Source organism: Marmota flaviventris, chromosome 8, assembly GCF_047511675.1.
Source record: "Marmota flaviventris isolate mMarFla1 chromosome 8, mMarFla1.hap1, whole genome shotgun sequence".
NCBI lineage: Eukaryota > Metazoa > Chordata > Mammalia > Rodentia > Sciuridae > Marmota > Marmota flaviventris.
In genome coordinates, this window is record NC_092505.1 from 77542057 (window position 1) to 77558347 (window position 16291).

The window sequence follows — 16291 nt, forward strand, 5'->3', positions numbered from 1 at the left end:
GTTATAAGTAATAAGATTTTTATATTGATAATTCTGGCCAATTATAACCAGTGGCTGACCTAAATAACTGGCAATGTCAGGGACTCATACATCAAAAAGTCTACACTTCATCATTTATCTAAAGTAATACTATCCAATACAATAGCCACTAGCCACCTGTGGCTGAGCAACAGAAAAAGAGTTATAGGATATATTAAGTGAAAACAGCATGGTATAGACATGTGGGTAGTCTAAAACCAGTTTATAATAATATATAATTTATTTGTACTCAAATAAATTATATATTATTTGAATACATTTCAAATTGGTGTCACATCCCATATTTCCAATATGCAATACAAAATACATGTTTAAATGAGCGGTTACATGTTAATATACAAATATAATGGGCTAAATAAAATGTATTACTGAAATTTTATTTTTTTTTAATTTAACTAATAAAAAAAATCTAATCTACATGTAGTTTCTATTATAATTCTTTGGGACAGCACTAACTTAGAAATCAGAGCTGTTTACTAATCTTTTGACTGGTACCATATATTAAAAACTATATAATTTTTATACTGCATAAACATAAGCTAAAATTAACAATTGTGTCAAGGCATATATTTAATGCCACTCCAAAACAATTAAATGCATTCAAATGGTGTCCATCTGCTATCTCTATTCCCAACATCATTTGTTGGGAACAGAGGTGAGAGAGAAATTTTCCACTGTACATTACTTTTTTATATTCCTAAAATTTTACCTGTTTAAAAATTTTCAATGAACCCCCTCATCAAAAGATAATTTGAAATAGTATTAGTGCAGCCCTAAGTCCCATTCCTTTATTATTGAACAGGAAACCTTATTTGGTTTCATTATCCTTGTAAATGCTGTTTCACAATACTATTCACTGCTTCAAATAGGAATTTTTTTAAGCAGATGGTTTTAGTAGTGCACCTGATATAGCAGTTAAACTGTTATAATATCCAAACTCTGCTTCTGCCTCCCATTTCAGCCCACCTCTGCTTCAGTTCTAGTTTGTTCTGGTTTTGGAAGCTGTACTTGGGTGCAGAGAAAGGCAGTAACTACTGCTCCTTGAGAAAAGTCCTAATACAATAAGAAATTCTTCCCAAACCATTAATTCATCAGCAAAATGCCAGCTGCTATCTCCTAATGACTCTTTCATTCAGTGAACTACTCTGAAAGTATCACCATATAATGACAGGATTCTATTCCAAAAGCGGTCAGTTTATTTAAGGCTACTTTAAATGTGATTGATAACTTCAATCACTTGCTTCTGATGCTGAAAACATATCATATCACCCCTTGACCAAACCCTTTTATACAAATAGTTAGAGCACCACCTGGTGTTAAATGTTTTAAAATGGAACGTGTGGTTTCAAAGACCCTAACATTCACAGAAATAACATAATCTCAGGAAGGCAACCTAAAAGATCGATGTTATGATTTGGATATAAGGTGTTCCCCAAAAGCTCCTGTATTAATACAGAAATGTTCCAAGGTGAAATGCTCAGATTGTTAAAACTGTAACCTAATTAGTCCATCCTAGTTTGAATGGACTGAGTGGTAACTGTAGGCAGATAGGGTGTGACTGAAATAGATGGATCACTGGGGATATATCATGGAAGGGTACATATTCCTGTGCACTGTCCTCCACTCTGTGCTTCTTGGCTGCAAAGAGGAGAGCAGCTTCCCTCTGTCACACCGTGCCCCCATGATGTTCTACTTCATTTTGGGTCCAAAACAATGAAGTCAGCCATCTACAGAATGACCTCTGAAACCTCCTCTAAATTGTTACTATTGGGTATTTTGGTCACAGTGATGCAAAACCTAACTAAAACAATTAGTAAGTACTTAGGTATGTTCTGCAGAATTCTAAGGGTTTCAAGGAGGGTTCCAAGAGTTTTGATACCCATTATCTTGAGCTCCAATCTCTTCCAGCCACAGCAATAACCTTTTTATTGGTTTTAAATACTGGCCTTTCAAGTTATATTTCAGATGAAAAGCATTCTTTTGAAACCACTGGTTTAGTTCAATTTTCACACTTTATTTCATTTTTTTTTCCAATTTTCACATTTTATGGTCAGTGAGAGAATATCAAAAGCCAGAGAATCTAAACTACTCATCCAAGGATGCATTATTTAGAGGTAAGTCTGACTTAAAATATAAAGAACTCTCCAAAACTACTATGCTAAAGTTATGGTTTATCTCTATTTTTAAAATATTTTAAGTTAGAAAAATCACGCACAGTTTGGGCGTTGGTGCTAAAATGCCACCACGGAATTACGCCAAGTAAACTGTGAAGTCATCTTTCCCAATTTCACTCTCTTCCCCAGGGTTCACCACTGACTATTGAGTGCTATGAATTCTTCCTAATCTTTCATTCTGTATTTATATTCACAAAAATACATTTTTATTGGTGCACTGTAATTATACATAAAAAGTAGGCTTCATTATGTCATATTTGCACATGCTCACATGCATATAATTTGATCAATTTAATTCACCAGTACCTTCCCTTTTCCTTCCATCCTGCCTCCCCAGATCTGCTTGCTCTACTGACGTCCTTTGCATTATTATTTTTAAATAGCTTGCTGTAGATTTCATTTCACATGCCCTTCCCTCCTCCTACCCTGCCCATCTCCTTCCTCTACTCTATTAGTCTCCTATTTTCATGAGATCCTTCTCTTTATTATTGTTCCTCTCTCTAGGTTCCACAAATCAGAGAAAACTTTTGACCCTTAACTTTCTGAGCCTAGTTTACCTCATTTAGCATAATGTTCTCCAGGTCCTTTCATTAACTTGCAAATGACATAGTAACATATACAGACTACATTTTCTTTATCCATTCACCTGTTGATGGACCTAGGCTGGTTCCATAACTTGGCTACTGTGAACTGCACTGCATCTTATGCATATATCACTGTTGGATGATGTTTTTAGTTTCAGTGTTTCTGGTATAATTCCTAGGTCTTTGATACACTTTGATATGATTTTTGTGTAGTGTGAGAAGTAGGGATCTAGTTTCAGTCTTCCACATATGGATATCCAGTTTTCCCTTCACCATTGTGTTCAAGCAGGATATCTTTCTTCAAACATGTTTTTGGCACCTCTGGATAAATGCCAAAGAGTGGGATATCTGGGCTTTATTCCCAGTTTTCTGAGGAATCTCCATAGTGCTTTCCAAAGTGGCTGTACTAATTTGCAGTCCCAACAAAGTATAAGCATATGTTTCCCCCCATTTCCATGTCAGGAATTATTATGTGTATTCTTGTTGACTGCCATTCTAACCAAATGAGACAGAATATCAGTGTCATATGGATTTGCATCTCACTGATTGCTAAGGATACTAAACTTTTTTTTTTCCATATACTTGTTGTCCATCTGTATTTTTTCTTTGAAAAGTGTCTATTGAGATCTTTGGCTCATTTACTGATTTGGTTATTGGTTTTGCTGGTATTAAGGTTTTTTTTACTTCCTTATACATCTTGGATATTAATTCCCTGTTGGAATAGTAGCTGGTAAAGCTTTTCTCCCGTTTCTGTAGGCTCTCTCTTCACACTCTTATATCCTTTGCTGTGCAGAAGCTTTTTAGATTGATATTATTGAAACTTGGGTTTTATTTCTTGAACTTTAAGAGTCTTATTAAGAAAGTTGATGCCTGTATCAATATGTTGGAATAATGTCCCTATGTTTTCTTTTAGCAGTTTCAATGGTTCTGGTCTAATTTCTAGGTCTTTGATATATTTTGAGATTATTTTTGTGCAGAGATAGGTTTCTAGTTTCATTCTTCTATATATGGATATCCATTTTTCCCACCACCATTTGTTAAACAGGCTATCTTTTCACCAATATGTGTTTTTGGCACCTATATCAAAGATTAGATGACTTTATCTATGAGGATTTGTCTATTTCATAGATCTTAACATCTGATATTATGCCAGTACTATGCAGTTGGGGTACTATAGCTCTATAGTATAATTTGAAGTCAGGTATTATGATACCTCCAGCCTCACTCAAAGCTCAGAAATGCTTTGGCTATTCTATGTCTTTTTATTGAATCTATAAAATTGCTTTTGATAATATGGCTATTTGGACAATGCTAATTCTACCTATCCATGAACATGGGAGGCCTTCCCATCTTCTGAGATCTTCAGTTTCTTTCTTTAATGTTCTATTGTGTTAACTATAGAAGTTTTTCACCTTAGATTTCCTAAATTTTTTTAGGTTAATTTACTTAATTGCTCTTCTAGAGAACTGACAACCATTTGGGAGCTCTGTGATTTTATAGCTTCTTTGCATAGTATTTATTTTCTGTAGTACTAGTTTAGTGGTCATGAATGTCAAGTTTTTATTTTTCTTTTGAATCTGAAAGACTTTGCTGGATATAGCAATCTTGGCTAGCAGTTTGGGGTTTTTTTTTTTGTGTGTGTGTGTGTGTGTGTTTATTTTATATTTTTTTTTTCCCCTCCACCCCCTCCTCAGAACTTGGATTTTCTCATTCTAAGCACTCCTGTATTTTAGAGTCTGAGAAGTCAGAAGTCAGCCTTATTGGTTTGCCTGAAAATGTTATGTTTTCCTCTTAATTTTCTACCCTTATTTTCTATATTAGGTACTTTTATTATGATTACGATATGTCTTAGAGAGGCTCTTTTTTGACCTTGTCTATTTGGGATTCTATATACCTCCTGTATGTTGATGCCCATTTTCATTCCTAAAGTTTGGAAATTTTCTGCCTATTATTTCACTGAAAAGGTTCTTAATGCCATTAGCTTACTGTCTGCATGCCCTCTTGTATCTTAATAACTCTTAAGTTTGGTTTCTTGATGTTGTCCCAGAGTTATTGAATTTTCTGATCAAGGTCTTTTGTCCCCTACCCCTATTGCACACTGGGTGTTCAAGTTCACACACCCTGGTCTTTGAGGCCTTAAGTTCTATTTTCTACACAATCTAATCTTATGGTGATACTTTCAAGTGAATTTATTTGATTCATTTTGTCTGAATTCTATAAGACTGAATGATTTCTTCTCAAAATCTCTCTTTATTGAAATATATTTGCTCTTAATTTGTTCCTTAGATCTTTTTTAGCTCATTAAACATTTTAATAATCAGTTTTTATAGTCCTTCTCTGGAATTTCATCCATTTCCATATCTGTTTCCCTTTTATCCCCTTTATTGGGAAAGGAGGAAATTTGTTTGCTAGTTTCTATATGTTTTCAGAGGTCTTAGACCTGAGCATAAAAGTCTTCTTCCTCTTTTATGAGTCTTTCCTTTGGTGTATAGTTATCTTTTCTGTATTAAGTCCTGTACTATTGGTATCTTATAACTTCAGCACCTATGCTCAGCATAATTCAAGTGTTAACTTCAGACTCTAGTGTTTCAGTTCGCTTCTGAAGAACTACTGATTTAGGGGCTGGTGATATAGATCAGTTGGTAGAGTGCTTGCCTTGCATGCACAAGGCAACAGGTTCAATCCCCAGCACCAAAAAAAAAAAAAAAAAACCCTGCTGATTTAATATCCACTCTTGGAAAGCAGATGCAGCACTACTGTTTCCTCTGAGCCACTGTCTTGGGACCTCTTTGACTTTGCTATATAAGTACATATCCAGCCATTGATACTTGGGGCCTGGTCATTGGTTTGGGGTTTTTGTCTCCTCATTCTATGTCTTAAAAGTATTGCTGGAACTTAGTGGGGATGGTCTGTGTATGGATTGAGTTTCAAATGTCACTTGGTTGAGTTATGGGGATAGTTCAGCAACAGAGTTTCTACTGTGTGAGCTTGTAGTATCCTGGTCACTTCCCAGCCTCCCTTAGAAAAAGGGGAAGTGAGCAATACCAACAATAGTAGCAACCAATATGCAGCATTAAAATAAATGTCTGATGCTTATTATGATGTTTGTAACACACACAAAGAAGAATGGTGGGGTCAACACTTAACATCAGCAACAATAAACAGCTCCAACCTGTATCTAGCATTAAAGTAAACAGGCATCAACTACATCAACCACAGTACGAATAACCCAACAACATGAATGATAGGAGACAGGAATAATACAAACGAAATCATTCTGAAAGATAGTAAAATTACAGTTCCATAAGAAAAAAGAAAATGGTATAGGAAGGCAAAAGCAAGTTTGAAATATCCAAAAACTGAACAGAGAGAAAGAAGGAGATAGCAGGGGGGACAAGATAATTTGGTAATTAGGGGGGGAAGAAAGAGGATACAGAGCAATAAGAGGAACAAAAAGGCAAAAATAACAAAAAAATAAAAATAAAAAAACCCTACAAAATCCCCTAACCCTCCAAAGTCAAAACAAGGTAAAAAAAAAAAAAAAAAAAAAAAAAGGGTGAAAAAATAATTAAAAATGAAACAAAAATATGGGAAAAAAAGGTTCATTGCCTTTGCTGTTGCACCTTTCTCTCCAAGTCTTCCCACAAGAGAGAGCAAAAGCGGAGGGTTGTTAAACCAGATCTCTGTGTTTCTTTACCAAGTTGCCAGCTAGACTGGGAAAAGAACCTGGTTGTAGTAGCTCTCACTTTCCCTTCTCATGAGTTTAAGATAAAACAGACTGGGAAATATTGACACTTGGGAATCTTGTCTGAAGTGACTAGGTCAATGCTCTCCCAGAATGGGGCTGATGCATTCCAATTGGGATGTTCCAGAGGCTAGCACTTTATCTAACTATCCTTTGGAACTTTGTTCAGCAGCATCCAGACAGAGTATATCCACATCCCCTACGGTGAGCAGATGCCCATCTCTGCTAGATGTCTGGGTCTCATTGGCCTCCTGAGAACTCCATTTGTAGAGTGAGGAAACTAACCCTCCACTGGTCTTACATACTCTGTCACTAGTGAGTGTGGTTTTCCAAGATCAAACCATAAATTCTAATACGCCTGCCTGTCCAACTTTTGGATTCTCCCAAGCTGATCCAATGAGCTGCCAGAAACAAACGAAAGCAAGCTCCTCTCCCCTATGTATCCCCCGCCTGGATCCCACAGCAAGTATCTTCTGTGATGGTCTGGCAATGCTTTTCATGAACTCTCAGACTCCCCCACAGAAAGCTACTAGGCAGATGCTTCAAAATGGCTGTGACCTCAATTCTCCAGCTGGCCAAACCAAGAGGTGTGGCAGCCCACTCCAGCTGCACATGTACCTTCCTACACAGGTGCTCTAAACTCTATTTTACCTTCAATCTGACCTGCTTGTGTCTGGGCTCCTGTATATGGAGGCTGTTGTGGCTGAACTCCTGGTGGGTGAGCTGCTGAAGAGGAGGAAGCAATGCTGTCAGGCGTTCCTGAACGGTCTTCTGCAGGAGCACTGGGTGGCCCTAGATGGTCATGAAAAGTCAGTTTAGTACCCTATCCTGGGCCTTTCCCCAGAAAGTTCAACTAATAGGTTCCATTAAAAAAATAAAATTAAATTTAAAAAAATAAAGTACTTAAAAAAACATTTATCACTACAAATTCAGTCTTTATATTAAATTATTATGTATTTTTTTCCATTGGTCCAGTCCCTTAAGAATCCAAAGTCACAACTGGAAATCCTTCTCTAACATGTGGAATATGTCATAATCCTGAGACCAAATGCCCCCCATAAAAAATCAAAACTCATGTCCACAGTACCAATATCCCCTGCCCCATGCAGTCTATTCATGCAGTCTATTTTGTAAATCAACCAATAGTATTATTTCACTTTACCAGGTTTTCTCCCAAATTAAGTTCAACCCCTAGTTTGTTGTTCAAGAACCCATAATTTTTCTTCTCACATGCCCTTTCTTCAGCTTAATTGACCTACTCCCTATTCCCCCTCTATATCTAACAATGTTTTGGCTTCTATTTCATGTATCACTGTTACCTCCATGTACCCCATATATTTAAATATAACATTCACATACTTAACCATGAGATTCTTTAAAACCAGCTTATAATACTACACTTCTCTTAAAGCTTTATTGATCCATACTTTATTCTACTCATTAACTGCTGTATAATTTACTTTTATTATGACCCATACAAACTTGTACTTCACATTTCTGAATATTTCCCATCTTTTCTCTTCAATTGTGAACTCTCTGGCCATGCTCCTGATTCTTAATTCTTTTTTGCTTGCTTTACAAGCCTAGCTCTTTAATTTACACATGTAGCCACTCAAATTCTTCCAGAATAATGAACACAGAAGTGAATGGAGAGAATCTGCAACAGTTCCAATACTGTGACAGTCAAAAAAGATATTTGGCACATAATAAATGATGTCCTACTTCTTTTCTTCATGTTTTGGCAACACAGGAGAGTAGTTAAAAGCACAGGGTTTGGAGTCATATTATTTACGTTTGAATCCCAGGGTGGCCAATACTAGCTTGAGCTAGTGATTATTATTTAATCTTTTCCTGTGGCCAATTTCACCATCTGCATAAAAGATATATATACTAATTCCTATGTATGATTACTGTAAGAATGAGTTAATAAGGGCTCAGAGCTAATGTTTATAAGTGATTATACAGCAAAAGCTTATAGAAGTGATTAAGATTTAGAAAGTCCCATATAAGTACTTGCTATTATTAGCAGACTAATTACCCTGAGGACAAACCTCTACCTTCTGCATTCATGTATTCCTAGAACGTAAGCACTATATTATGCATACAGTTGGCAGCTAACAGTCCTATACTAATGAGAACCTAAACTAGCATACAGTAATGAGGGAAAAACCCATGATTACCAGAGTACAATGGATGACTGCTTTTCCTTCTACCACCATTTTACTTATATATAAACAAATACATACATACCTTCTTCCTACAAAAGACATGGTGCTATTATCCAAAAGATATATTACTTTGACTCCTCTTCCTTCACTTGTGTATAATTTATTAGATTATTTTTATAGTTTATCCCTTCTTTTTTTTATACATTCACTATGGTAGCCAAGGATTTTATATCACTCCTCAAGAACTACAAAAGTATCCTCCTGGCTATTATCTATGTACACAGTTTTTCCTACTACCATTCAATGTACAAAGCTACCAAAAAGTAGTCTTCAAATAATATGAATCACAATCATATTATTCTTGGCATGGCGTATACTTTATTCAATTCAAAATTTTCAAGACTAACCTGTTATATAACTATTCACTCCTCTATGTGATAATTCCTAAAATCTTAAATAAGTAGTTGAAACAGTAATTCATGTATTAGTTACTCTAAAAATGTGTTTTCCATGGTTATAATTCATCTGGTAGTTTCTCTTGGCAAGAAAAAACATCATAAACAAATATTTGTCTTTTCAGTATTTCATACAATTCTCTATGGTGAAAATTCCCATAAAAGTTCCCAAACAAAACCAAAAACGAACAGATTACATACTATATTTCCAACTACTGATAATGGCAAAGTAAACTGGCCAGGTAAATCCTCCCACAGGAAACAACTAAAAACTCAAACAAAATAGAAGAAAACAATTATGTGAAATAACTGAAAATCAATCAAATGCCATAGAAATCAGGAAAGAGTTTACCCCAGTGGAATTACAAAAGATATGAATTGCAACACTAACCCCTGCAGGTCCACTGGCAGAAAACTACACTGTTAACAATGTGGTGGCTGAATAGGCAGCTGGAAATTTAGGGGGGAAATCCCTGAAGCAAGAGTATCACTGAAGGAATAATACCTAAGCCAAGTATAAAAGTCTGTTCCAATCCTTAGCTGATCATAGGGCTGGGAAGGGGATAACTCAAGAGGGCTCAAGAGAAAGGGGAGGAGGAAAAAAGCACCTACAACAGAGATACCAGTTGTTATGTACACCATGAGGACAAAAGCAATCAGTTTAAGTCCATAAATATTAACTCTCTGCTAGGACAGTAACAAAGCTCCTCAAAAAAATATCAACAATCCTAAGTTACAATACACCAACTACAATGCCCAGTTTTCAACCAAAAACTATTAGAAATGCAAACAGGAAAATTTGACCTATATTGAGGGGAGGAAGACACAGTCAATAGAAACGGACTCCAAATAGACCCATATTGTTGTATGTTAAAAAACATTTCAAAACAGTTATTTGCAATATTTTTAAAGAATTAAAAATATATCCAAGAATTATAGGAAAATTTAGTTTTAATGACTATAAAAACAAGGAATTTCAATGGAAAAAAAACCCATAAAAACAAATGGTCACTCCAGTACTGAAAGCACAATCCAAATAAAAAATTCATTAGAAAGGTTCAATGGCAGATTAGAAAAGATAGAAATAATCAGTGACCTTTACGACAGTTAAACAGAAATTATCCAATCTGTAGAAAAAAAAAGAAAGAAGAACTTCAAACATCCATTAGGCAATAACAAGGTCTTCAGTAAATGGGTAATTAGAATCTCAAAGAAGCAGAAAAAAATGTTTAAAATAAGATAAAAAAATATACCACAATATAGTATGCTGCTTTAAGGTTAAAAACTTATTCAAAAAAAACAACAATTTAACCAGAAATTTATGATTTAAGATCAGAAAAGATAGTAAGGTCTATCAAGTGTAATTTAAATCTTGCAAGAAATCTGAAATCTATAATCTTATATGTATAAATATCATAAATTTATTTGAAATAAAATAGGTGTGTATGTATGTATGTATGTATTTATTTATTTTTAAAGGTAAAAGATACTACTGACTGGGAAAGGGAAAAAAAAAAAAACCTCTGAAATCATCTACTTTTTGATCTAGTCAGCGATTTTACATGGGTATATGCATATACAAACATTTCTTGAATAACCTTAAGACTGTGCACTTCACCATGTCCAAATAATTGTTCAATAAACAAAAAACAAAAGGGAGGGTAGAAAAGAAGAAGGAGATGGAGGATGAGAGAGAAATAAAACTAACTTACCTGAAACCTGATCATCTGTTAAACCAAATGCTGACATTACATTTTTATTGATTTCATCTTGGTTTTTCAAAGGATCAAAAGCTGACATACTTGCTGCCATAACCTGAGTAGACTGTTTTCCAGAAGAATCAGAAGCAGCAGGCTTTTCTTCCCTACCATCCACAGTATCTGCAGGAAGAATAAAGGAAGAAAAACAAGCTATTTCCATCTTATCTATTCTCAAAAAGTCTAAAAATACAAGACAGGTAAATATGTATGTGCATGGATATTGTGTATAATGCTAAAAATATCTCTGAATACAGAATTATATATCATTTTACTGTTTTCTTCATACGTACGTTTTTATTTTTAAAATACTGAGGAAAAGAGCAAAAAAAGATGCAAGATCAGTAACAATTTTTCCAAAAAATCATTATGTACTTCCTTTTCTAATGATTATTAGGGAAATAAGCAAATGAATCAGCAAATGAAGAAGTCCTGGGACCTATATTTTAGTATCACATACATACTGGGCACTCAGGAAATAAGTTATAGTAATTAATGGTTTATTTGGTAAAAGGATAAGAAGCTTAACTAAAATTATAATATCAACTTTTATGTTTTATTTATATTCTATTATGTATTGTTCCATTATTAAGTTACAAGACCAAAATTCATGCTTAATCTTATGTAAACAGCACATAAAATATTTCTGTTACTTATTTTAATATTTACTAAATTACTTATCAAAATATTTACAGATGAAATGATGTGTTTGGAATCTTTTTTCAAAGTAATACAGCAGGAGTGGAAATGAGTAGGAGCACAAATGACAATACTGAGCTGATAATTGTTCAAAGTGAATATGGGTCCATGTGATTTATTATAAATTGTGTCTACTTTTATACATATTTAAATGTTTCCCATAATAAAATGTTTTTTAAAAAAGAATCAGAAAAAATAAATTTCTAAATATTGTAAGCAGGTTATATTTAAAACCATGTTTTTCTTGTATGAATAGTAAGGTGTTCACTAAGCACCTATACTTCTACATTGTGAAAGAAAAGACTTTCAAGAATAACTTATGTTTTACAAATAGTAATCTAAGGTCAAGACACATTAAAAAAAAAAAAGGACAACAACAACATAAACAAGTAGTCAAAAAGAATGTTGTTAACCACTTACTCAATTAACAGATAACAACTATCAATTTTTTGTTACCAAACAAGTAAATGAACATCAGTTATTAGATTCCCCAGGATCAATAAAAATTAATCTTACGGAAAAAATATAAGTATTATTAAGTATTATATAAGCAATCTCAGCACACATTGGCATGCAGCTTTCATTCAGAATAACTGCCATTCCAGGTGGTTCTAATATTTCCTAACTTTCTGGGAGTTAAAAAAAAAAAAAACTGCTGTAAGGACTCCTTTAAAATGTCTACCAGTTATCTACATTTCTCACCAATTTCCCATCTCTAATCCTAAAAGCATAAGATATCAGTCTTATAAAATAAATATTTTATTTCCCTCCACATCACTACTATGTTTTATTAGTTACGCCTCTTTTCACCTATCCCAAACTAAATCCATTAGAAAACACACAATATGTCCACTAAGCTATTACTTGTTTCATTAGCTGAAGAACTACAACAAGTCAATCTAGTATCTCACATAGCTTATACACCATTTGCCTCACAGAGGAAAACAAAAGTCCAAAACCACTGCAGAGGTACAACCCTGAAGACCACAGGTGGCCACATGTTTCTCAGTGAGGGTAAGTCAAAAGGCTCTGAATAGTACTGATAGCTGACTGGCAGTTTTGTTTGTTATGCTGTACTTTCATGTGTCTTATATAGGTTTTTTTTTTTTTTAGTTTATTTATGCTATTTTCTTAAGGAGGAGATTATTAAATTGGTATATGTTCTCAGAGCTTTGACATGACCTTTCATAGAAGCCAGTAGCCAAGAAGTAAGTTAACCTACTAACTCTAAAAGAAAAAACAAAAAAATAAATTATAACCATCTCTTAAACTAAAACAGACCATATTACTCTTCTATATTTTATCAACAGAAAAATCAAACTGGACACAATACCTAGAAGATGCCCACACAAAGAACAATATATAGCCTAAATTTCAAGATGCAGAGGAAGAAAACAATTTTAAAATCTTATATATTAATATAGGTGAACAGTTAATAAAATATAAAAATACAATAACAAAGAACTGATAAAAAATATTAGATAAAGTAGCAAGAAACAGGCAAGAAGATAAAGGTTTTGTGTAAACCAAAAAGTATATAATTATTTTACCACTGTAGGAAATTTCTACACAGTACTGGCTATACTGATTGAATTCTGAATGTGTTTTACAATATTCAACAGGTGGTTATACCCTCTAAATTATATTCAACTGCTATATTAGCATCTATTAATTCTTCTGGGAAAATGGCCTAAAGTTTTTTCTTTAGCTCTTTGATCTAAAATTGAAACTTTTTAATTTGGAAAAGTAGAGTTCAGAATGAGAAGACCATTTTGACCTGAAATACAAAAGCTTTCTTCATAAGAGAGACCAGGAGAATCTCAAAACAATATTTCAGCAAATCTCTAATATGTTCTGAAACAGATTTGGGTGATGGATATTACTAATCCATCCCCAAATATTTATTGACATATATTATTAACACAATTCCATATGGCTAAGAGAAGAAGAGGGAAAAAGCAGAAAATACATCTCTAATTAAAGGGGGAGCGGTGGGGGGGGAGGGGCTGGGGTATAGCTCAGTGGTAGCATGTGTGCTTATCATGTGGCAAGGTTTAATCCCAAGAAAGGAGAAAACCAAACCTCCAAAATTATTCAGAGGCAAAAAATAGAATAATGTGAAAATCAAAATTGTACTTTCCACTTTTCCACAGAAATGGTTTTCTATTTTTCCCCTATTATGCAGTCATCCAGACTAGAGAAAATTAGTATTTCATAATATAAACATTTGAAAATTATAATATATACAAAAAAATTATTTTTTTAAAAAAAATCAGTCTTTTGAAAGTGCAATACCTAAGAATCTTAAACAGAAATTGAGGTAAAGTAGTTTTTAAACATCTACTTTCAAATAATAACACATGCTTAAATTTCAGTGTGCATTTTAAAATACATTTGGTCCCAAAACTATGTCAGTTCCAAATTTGTCCAATAACTCTTACTTTATCTTAATATAAACTGTCCATGTCATCTGTAAAAACTAATTGTTTTTCTTCTTATAATTAAAAACTGTGCTTAAAATAAATAATTTTAATATGCTAACATTATTTTTATTTGAAACTAGTTCATATTCTACATAAAACTCATGAAATGATTTCAATTCCTAACATTCATTAATTATCTACTATACTAAAAAGGTTCATGAATCAAAAGGAATTGAAAACTGACCTATGACATAAACCCATAAGTCTAAGATTAGCTGTAAAAGAATCATCCAGAGAGCATTTTAAAAATCAGATTGTAGTTCCTACCCTCACCATGCACCCTCCCACCCTACCTCCCCCATCCACTGTAGGTGTATGTGATCTATGTGGTAAAATACAACTTCCTGGTAAGCTTGATGAACAGATAGCTTTGGGAACACAGATATGAACACTATACAAAAGCAGAGGCAAGAACAAGAAAGAGTGGCAGTAAGGATGCCATTCTATTAATAGCAGAGAAGTTTGTGTTTGTTTTTTTTAATATGTGCAAAAAGATACAAAAACAGTTAATCAGAATAAAATGGATTCATGCTTTACCATTTTCAGGAATATTGGTGGAAGGTCCTGGTTCTCCAGGTGGTTCCAAGCTATCCAATAAGCGATTCACTTTATTCCTAAGTTCTATCAATTCTCGACGGAGATATTTTACCTGACTTGATTCGAGGGGTCTTGGTTGGCCATTAACTAAAATAAAAGCATTAATTTGTTTAAAGTCAGAAGATGTTCTTTAAGAAGTACATCAACAGAACATGCAATAAGGAAAAATAATTTTGTTTTACCTTTTAAAACAAAAACAATATATGTACTGACATCAGTTGAATGATTTTTTTTTAAGGAAAGAATTCTTTATTGTTAATAACTTAGTTTTTCGAAAAAAGAAACATGATCATCCTTTCTTGATGTCAGACCAATGGCTTACGACTACTTGCAAAAAAGTTTAAGAGAAAATTCAACTATAATAAAATTAAGCAGAGCTACAGAAAGGTCTATTTTAATAGAAATTATTAAATTTAACTGATATTGCTTTGAACAGAAATTATGTAGTCAAAATTATATTTAACATTATTTAATATTCTTGAAATACAAAAACATCTTATTCTATGAATAAATGTTAACACACAACATGACTGATAATTTAGCTCAAATGACTTTCAGCAGATTAAAAAAAAACTGAACACCTCATTAGTTATAAAAACTGTCACCATTGTGGTGATTTTTTTAAAAAAGAAAAAAAAACTAAAAAGGCTCTGAATGCAAAACCAAGGTAAGAGTTCAAAAATTAAAATAAACTAAAATGTCTTAAGCATTGACAGTACATGTGCACGAACTTCTGAAGCATCTAATTTAAAAAAGAATACCTATGTGGAAATAAAGGTGCAGAGATATTCTTTGTTAAATGTTTCAAGTATCAAAGAACCTATAAGTTTTCAGAATATAATCCATCAATAATTCACAAACTTCCTGTTACAAGGAAATTCAATACAATCTTCTACCTATATCAATTTATTAATAGCTTTCATTGGGGATTACTGATTTTCCTCCAATATCTAAGAAGAAAAAAAGCAATTCATAAGATCAGAAACTGGCCTGGTATAGTAAGACAGGCCTTAGTGCTACTAGAAGCCGACCTGGCACTCACAGATAGACTGTGGTGTTTCCCTGTTGAACATACATATTTTCAAAGAACATCAACATTAGCTAAGACCACTCTGACCATGATACATCAAATGGGGGGAAGGGGCACTCCATAATCAGGCCAATGAATAATTGCTACTGCTTTACCAATTGCAGCCTTAACCTCAAGTCCTTCCTCCCTCCCACCTTCTACATAAGATTTAGTAAGATCCATTGCTTCCATTTAGATGTAGTAAGATAATCATAGAACCCCTGCTGCTTCCTCTTGGTATTCAATACAGAACAAAGCCCTACTTACAGAACCTTATCCAAAGTCACTTAACAGAAGCCCAAACCCTACAAAAAATAGTTCTAACATACACTGGAATACCTTATTGTTTTCCCTGGTAGTCATTTTCCCTTACTATAGTAAGTCAATAAACCCAACTTCGTTCAACTACAGAGGCGTTCCTAGTGGTCTCTGTTTGGAGCACACTGATCTATATCTTACCAGAATTGTCAGGATTAGCAGTTATGAAGATATAACTGGCAAACTTCATAAGCAATATTAGA

General features: G+C 33.7%; 1 protein-coding gene across 3 annotated transcripts in view; it reads right to left on the reverse strand.

Annotated features, from left to right (window-relative positions):
* Tfg (trafficking from ER to golgi regulator) overlaps positions 1–16291 on the reverse strand; it is a 34099-nt gene that overhangs the window by 8049 nt on the left and 9759 nt on the right. For 2 of the 3 annotated variants that reach the window (XM_027943218.3, XM_071615408.1), the window contains exons 4-6: positions 14642–14788; positions 10878–11045; positions 7194–7334 (exon numbers count right to left, since the gene is read on the reverse strand). In XM_027943218.3, coding sequence (XP_027799019.1) covers positions 7194–7334; positions 10878–11045; positions 14642–14788 — 456 coding nt within the window. The remainder of the gene's footprint in view (positions 1–7193; positions 7335–10877; positions 11046–14641; positions 14789–16291) is intronic. The other variant, XM_027943219.3, reaches the window with a different exon arrangement.